Here is a 7,758-nt window from a genome sequence, read left to right as displayed (position 1 = left end):
CATGGAAATTTCGTCAGTGTTTGGAAGTTTTCGTACATAGTCCAGGCCTGCTTTTAATGTAATACTCTGTCGGAAACTGCCGAACATGTTGATGGGTAACGCTGTGCTACAGGCGAGAAATCAGCCCGGACTTTGTTAACATTTTCTGAAAGTATACCCATCCAGTAGTAAAAGCCTCTTTGGATTTGCAAAAGTTAGCTCGTATTTTTATTTTATGGCCTACTAAAGTTTTCATGTCCCGGCCTAAGTAATTAAAAAAAGTGGAAAAAATGGTTAAAATAAATGTCTGACCGAAATTAAAGGTTAAGACATATATAGTAAAATCGCATTGGAAATATTTTCGTAGAAAATTTTAACCCATTAGCTCCCGCCTAAAAGGGTCGTTTTGACCCTTACTTCAAGAAACCCCGTAAAAAGCAAATTTGGAAGGTCGTTAGAGGATTGAAATATTATTGAAAATTATTCCTCGGACAATTTTACTAGGGGTCTTCTCAGGCAAAAAATTCATGTCACCAACGTAAAAGTCTCTGTAAAATTAAAACAAAAAATCTATGCCAAGAAGGAATAACAGGCAAACTCAATTTTAAAAAATTGTAGAAAAAAGCCAAGTTTTTATTTGAATTTTTAAGAAGCTTTTACGTTTGAGGCATGAGGTTTTTGCCTGAGCAGACCCCTAGTAAAATTTTCCGAAGAATCATTTTCTAGAATATATCAATTCTCTAACGAACTTCCAAATTTACCTTTTGTGGGGTTTCTTGAAGTAAGGGTCAAAACGACCTTTTCAGGCTGGAGCTAATGGGCTAAAATGTTCTATGAAAATATTTTCCATCAAATTCTACTATAAAAATCAGAATCAGAATTTCCTTGTTCCAACGCCCGTTAAAAAAACATGTGTACTTACATGAGCTGCGTCAACAGTAGTTTAAGACAATAATTGTATCTACATACATACATATTTATTTTAAGTATATTTCATACATTTATTTATATTTGAACATTCATTTACACCTAATCACTGATATGTACAGATACACAAGTACTTACTTAGCCAATTAAATATTTAACTTACAAGTACGTACATACACAGGAAAACTTAGAGTATTGAAAACTATTTTTTTCTGCGCTTAGGATTATTTCTAATTTAAGTATAGATTTAAATACGTATTTTGTTGATACGTTGCTGAGCAATTGCCTGGATACTTGATTACAAATAATAATAGTTATATTTTTATAGTTTTTGTTTCCGTTTTGGCTTTAGCATAATACAGATTTGCGTGCTATGTATGTACATTGCTAGGCAACCACTCTTAATTAAATTTTAAGTTAAGCGCTACGCTCTAGGCAGGATAGCTTCATAAAAGAAATCAGTACATGTCGTGGTCTTCATATGTTTGTTCTTCTCACACCTTAACCAAATCTACATAAATACATACATACATACAAATGCATTTGCCGATTCCCTTATAGATCAGTATGCAACACCGGCGGTCGCTGCCCATCTTTTGTAGTAAACGTATTCGTCGTATGCCAGCACTGAGCAGCGGCACCATTTGTCTTCGACTTTCTCACCTCGTTGGTCGCAGCACCGACAACCACACGCAGCTCGCGTCAATCAGCTGTTTTGTCTTGCTTATTACCGTTAATCAGCTGACCATTGTCAACGCTCTTCGTGCACGCTGGATTGGCATTTGTAATTTCCGTTGGCGGCACCTCCGACGCTTCATTCATGGTCATTGTCGTCGCTGTTGTCCCCGTGCCATAAGTTGTATTTGTAACCAAAGTTGTTGTATTACTGTCGGCACCCAGTAGCGCCTCCTTTTGCTTTTGCTGTTTTTGACGTATGGCAGCCAACTTGCGGCCCTTCTTGCCCAACTTACTGAGCATATTCGTGTCCTTGCTATGCAGCTCAGCTGTGGCGGCTGTGCCAGTGGCGCCGCTGCCTGTGACAGTTTCTTTCGCACGCATAGCCGTTATGGAGGCGAATGCTTTGCGGAAGCTCTTCTTGAAATTTTCACTTAGAAAAGCATAGAGAAAGGGATTCATGGCGGAATTAGAATAGCCGAGACAGCCGACAAGCAGGAAAATGGCAATTTCAAAGCGTGTGGCGCAGGGGCTGGGCGTTGTGGTGATAAGCACCAGTTGCGATATCCAGAAGGGTAGCCAACAGAGTATGTAAACGGTGATGACGGTGAGCACAAGTCGGGTAACTTTGCGATGCGAACGCTTCTTCTCTTTGGACTTATTTTGTGGGCCGACGGTGCGCAGCTTGCGTATGACCAGATAGTAGAAGCAGAGTATGAAAATGAGCGGTGTCGCAAAACCCAGCGTGAAGACATACATAATGAAGGTGAAGCCCGTTTCATGATGGCCCATCTCAGGCCACTTAATGTGACAGGAGATGTGACCATTCGGTTGCTCGACCGTATCGGCGAATATGATGACCGGCAACATGAGTATGGCCGAGGTGAGCCAAGCGGCGCCGGATACAATTTTCGAAATGACTGGTGTGCGATATTGCGTCGAAGAGATCGGATGACAAACGGCTATATAGCGATCTGCGGACATGATCAACAAGAAGATGGACGAGGTGAATTGCGTAATCGATGTGCTGACCATGTACGCCTTACACATGAAGTTGCCGAACTGCCAGCTGCCGCTGACAATGGTGTGCAGCAGAAAGGGTATGCCAATGAGGAAGCACTCATCAGCTACAGCCAAGTTGAGTATGTAGACATTTGTGATGGTTTGCATTTTCGAGTAGCGTAGCACGACATAGATAACGAGCGTGTTGCCGAAGAGGCCGACTACGCAAACGAGCACATAGAGTACAAAGTTGAGTATGTGGCCGATGAAGTCGCCATTGGCTGGACAGTTCTCGTAGAAGTCATATTCCAGTGTCGAATTGAAACTGTCATTCTGTGCGTCGAAAGCCACCAAAGTGCTGAGATTATGCAGCACGGGCGTTTCGATAGCCTCTTCTAGTGGAAAGAGCGCTAGCTGTGGTATCTGCGGGTCATCAGGGTAAGACACGGTGCTGTTGTGCGACATTTTGTGCGATGAGTTGAACTGTTATGCTGAATTTGAAAGTTGCCTTCTGCTAGATGCAGGTTGAGCGCAGCTGATTACACCTGTACGTGAGTTATTGCCTGTGTGTGCGTTTTGCTTTTATGAACTACTTTGAAGTGGTGTTTTTTTTGCTCCTTGTTTACCAGTTATAGTTGCTTGGCGTATGCCATGTCATCGACGCCTAATTGACTGTCAAAGCTGAAATCAAAAAGAGAGTAAAAAGAAATGGCTCAGTTGGTAAATTGAGTATGAATAATCTTTTGTGTGCATAAATTATTGCATAGCTGTTGACAAGTATGGCAGGTAAGTGCAGGCATAATTGAATTTTTCTTATTTTTCAAACTCTACTTTCTTGTTTGCCTACAATTTTTAAAGCTTGGATACGCAAAACCATTCTGGAAACTCAACAAGTTCAGCACGTCGTTTAGATGGGGCATCATAAATCATGCAACAACACACAAACAACACGTCACGTTCAAAGTGAAAAGTTAAGACAGCGGACCGCATCGAATAGTTCCTTGAACAAATTCATTTGCACAAACCATTCGAAACAGGTGTGTAGAGAAAAAATAAATTTAGTAAAAAAGATGTTTGTATAAGTTTGCATGTTGCAAAAAAGCTTGGCATCAGCTGAATTCATTCACTTAGTGCTTCCACAGTCCATAGGAAAACTACACTGAGGGGAAAAAATATTAAAATCAAATAGAAACGTAATTGATCTTACTATAAACATCAAGGAAAGTACTGTATATTGGTAAATATTCAATTAAATTACGCGCATATTAAAATGACCGCGTTCGTTCTGAAAAAGCATCCGTGAAGTGAATAATCAAGATAAAAAAATAAAAAAAATAAAATGTTTAATTTGCATGTTGCCTGCATGGGAATTCGAACCCAGACCCTCCTCTCTGGATATCAACAAATTGTGGTAAGCATCTTTGCACACTCAGCTACAGACAGCCATATAAATGTGCTTTCAAATGTTGAGTTTCCGTCAACACCACAGCAAGCGACTTGTACGGATAAATATGTACTATGTATGTATGTGTGTGTTGTCACCGCTCTGCATGCTGGGGATGCGTACCCTGCAGCAATGTAGACTCACCCTATGTTATCCCTCAGATAGTCCCTATTGTTACCAGCACTAGTCCCTCATAATTCCCCTGCCAATCCTTTCAATTGCCATTTTTAGCATTAGCGTGTCATTGGAAAAGGACCGGTCTACTCAACAGTGACCGTAAGATAATCCTGGACTAGTCCAATTTTGGAGATTTTTTTTCGTTGGACCACGATTATGTTCTGCACTTCACAGATGCTTTTTCATATTTTGGAAACAAAAAAAAAAAAAAATTTTTTTTATCATTTTACAACTATGTTGCTTCTGACGGCATTTGGCAAGCATCTCTGCGCACCGAGCTACATCCACACATGTAAATGTGTGTTCAAATGTTCACTTTAAATCAAGGCCAGACGAAGCGATTGGGACATTTACAGGGTGGTGTTCTTGAAATTTTTTTTTTTATTGAATAGCAAGACAACACCACCCTGTCACTGCCAAACTGTACTCTTCGTCTATCTCTAGACCGATTCCTTGGGGACTGGTCGAAGGCTGACATTTTCGATGCAAGCAAATGTCCAATTCTGACAAGTAAAATTTTAGCCAGTGAATTACTAGTCCTTTATGGCAAATTGGCCGCCTTATTGCTGCAGGGTATGTAGACTTACATATACATACTTAGATGTGAACAGTCAAATACGTGCGTAATAAATTTTTGTATGAAAATATTTTACTATGCATTATTTCCCTCAGTGTATGTACTGTGCCAATATTTATGTTTTGGGTAAATGTTTTCGACAGTTTCGATAACATTTTTTTCCATTTTTTATTGAGAATGGCAGCACATTAACATTTAAGTATGCAACAATCATCAGTGGGGACCTGCTGAAGCTGTCTGTGGGGCTAGTTTTCTCGGATCTTTTTTGCAACTCAAACACTTCAAAGCCATAAGGATATACATAAATATTTTAGTAAGCACCGAACAAGAGTCGTAAGCCATATTCAAACCAAAATGTGTGGTTCTGTTCGCATGCTTGACGGATAACATTAAAATGATTGACGTAAGGTAGATCTGAGTTAATGAAATTAAGTATTTGCAGTAGTTGGGTTACATAATACGTATTTAAATATTTGGAATAACGTATCGCTTATACGATTTTTTGATTCGACCCTCATTGATCAGCAACAAAATCATGTGCTCCAACGAAATGCATAAATTTGATAACCTTCAAAAAAAAAAAACAAAAAAGAAAAAACATCGGTAATGAAATATGTTGCTCCAATCACAAAGAAAATTGCAGAAGTGGAGCCTTACGGAGGAACAAACCTTCTGGAATGATTTAAATATAAATAAATGCTAACATTTGAGCCCCGTTATTTGGAATACAGACAGCTCGAATACACCCAAGGGCATTGGAGCTGGAATTTTTGGGTCAGGAATAGGGCAATTGCCAGGTACATATATTCCTAGCGGAGGTTCTCGTGTGTGAACAGAGCTCAATCTTCAGCTAAAGTATCATGATGAAAACATTTTAATATTAAGCGATAGTTAGGCCGTACTCAGAGCTCTTGTTTCCAATGAAATCAAATCCGCAATTGTTCTCGAGTGCGTTGAGAGGCTAGACGTCTTAGCGGACATCAACACGGTCTTACTCCTCTGTGTACCGGGCCACAAAGGAGGTAATAAGGTGGCCGACACGCTTGCCAGACAACAACAGCCACCCACCACCATAGAACAGCTTAGGCGAGCAGTGAGAACTAGCGGAGAATAACGCGTTATGCTGCGATAGCCAAAAGAGATAGGCAAAAGACTGCTGCGAGGATACAATAGTAAAATATATGAGAAACGTATTAGTCTCCCAAGTAAAAACTGAGAATTCGAACAGGTATATTCACAGGTCAATGCAGATTAAGAAGCCACCTACATAGACTCGGGATATACATAGTCCAACAATATATGCCGGTTCTGTGATAATGCAGCTGGCACATACTTATCGAATGCGAGGTTGTGGTGAAAATATGGGAGAAGCAACTCGGGTCATTGTGTCCGCAGCCGAATCACATATACTCAATGTCACCAAACAACCCTTTGGACTTCCTACGGGAGTTAGGACTGAGCGAGGTGTTGTAAAGATACAAAGATCTTGTTACGCTGCAACAGTCCCCAACGCATTATTAATGCCAGCTGCATCACAAGCTCCAATCACGGCTGAGTTAAAACTATGTATGTGGAGCATAGTGCACATAAATGGCAAGAGGAAAATCCGATTGTACGTACGCTTGGAATGTGTGGAAATAACCACTAATCGCTGGAGCTCCATCATATCCTTGGTCATATATATACGAACAATCTATACCTACTTCCGAAAGATACTTCTTGATAAATATCCCGAAATTAAATAGGGGATAAAATTAAAAATCCAAAAACCCCCGTAGTGAAATGCTAAATCCGGTCGTCATGGCACGCATCAGCCCTCGCAATTGCTCTTTTTGGACAGAGACATGGGACCTTTTCCGCTCTGTGTGAGCACCCTTTTGTGGAAACGGAAAATTGTGAGCAACGACTGGTAACTAAAAGCCAAGTCCCCGTGAAATTACTGGCGGGTCTAGGAGGAAATGTTTCCTGATCAGTGTGGAGAGTAGGGTTGAAACCGGCCTTATTCTTTGTCCCGGTCACGGTGTGTCACACCCGGTCTTTGGCAAGGAGTTGAAGGCGAAATCGTCTACAGCTCAGTTAGAGAAAGCAGCATGGGTGAACCCTCCGCGACTCCCATGAGGGAGGGTATTACCAGCACCAGCATAGGGTTATACCCTACAGATTCGGGATCTCTCACCGCTCCGCTGAAACCGGGCTGATGGTGCTAAATTTAGAGCCCTTCGAGTATGTGTTTTATAAGACAATCATGAATGTCTACCAGACCGACTACTGCGTGGATGGATGGCTTGCCTATTCCAGAGCTATCGGTTGAACATTAAGGGAAAATTCGACTTGATGCATTAATGACACACCTTGGAAAGCGGGATCTATCATCAGTTTGATAGAACGGTTGTGGAGAGACTTTTAGCTTTGGAGGATTGAGGGCAACTGAGAAGAGGTGCTGAAGAAAACTACTGATGACAAATTGTCTTCTGATCGATCATCAGCACTCCAGGGTGACTTCCACTGGTGCATTTGTAGGAATATGGAGTAAATGTAATCCTGATTCAGGAGCCCTAACTAAGCGGCTGCAATTAGGTTTCTTATGATACAGAGCGACGCAGGAAGTCCGAGTTCTTGTTTGCTCCCCAAAAATTAGCTTTACGCCTTTATTTTGAAAAAATTCAGCGATGCAGACGCTTGAAGAAGCTTGAAGGTGGGAACTCCACCCATGTATATGTCAAAGCAGGATGAGGCGGAAGTACCTGCGTTGCTTTTTCCCTATGGAAAACTATGGAAGAAGGCAGAAGACACAAGAATGACGTAATTTTTGAATCCAACGCTAGCTCTCGTCAAAAAGTTTAGCGGAGGTCGCAGCGCAACTACAAAATTGAATTTATATATTTCAAATCCAATTTTACAGACATATGTATGTACGTATATTAGGGCGGGTCAATTTGTGTGGAAGATTTTTTCGACTATGCGCGTATAGCACAGA

General features: G+C 41.0%; 1 protein-coding gene across 1 annotated transcript; it reads right to left on the bottom strand.

Moving 5' to 3' along the window:
• Window positions 1-1,499: 1,499 nt before the first annotated feature.
• LOC118739868 (somatostatin receptor type 5-like) lies at window positions 1,500-3,098 on the bottom strand. The gene has a single exon (XM_036471364.1). The coding sequence runs from the start codon at window positions 3,046-3,048 to the stop codon at window positions 1,609-1,611; it is 1,440 nt and encodes a 479-aa protein (XP_036327257.1). The 5' UTR covers window positions 3,049-3,098; the 3' UTR covers window positions 1,500-1,608.
• Window positions 3,099-7,758: the final 4,660 nt, after the last annotated feature.

Source organism: Rhagoletis pomonella, unplaced genomic scaffold (genome assembly GCF_013731165.1).
Source record: "Rhagoletis pomonella isolate Grant_MI unplaced genomic scaffold, Rhpom_1.0 Rhpom_scaffold_00005, whole genome shotgun sequence".
NCBI classification, from domain to species: Eukaryota; Metazoa; Arthropoda; class Insecta; order Diptera; family Tephritidae; genus Rhagoletis; species Rhagoletis pomonella.
The sequence above is the reverse complement of the archived record's forward strand: the minus strand, read 5'-3'. Positions and strand labels throughout refer to the sequence as shown.

Bases quoted from the DNA above. Each gene is read 5' to 3' on its own strand.
- LOC118739868 (XM_036471364.1), bottom strand. From the start codon at position 3,048: ATGTCGCACAACAGCACCGTGTCTTACCCTGATGACCCGCAGATACCA.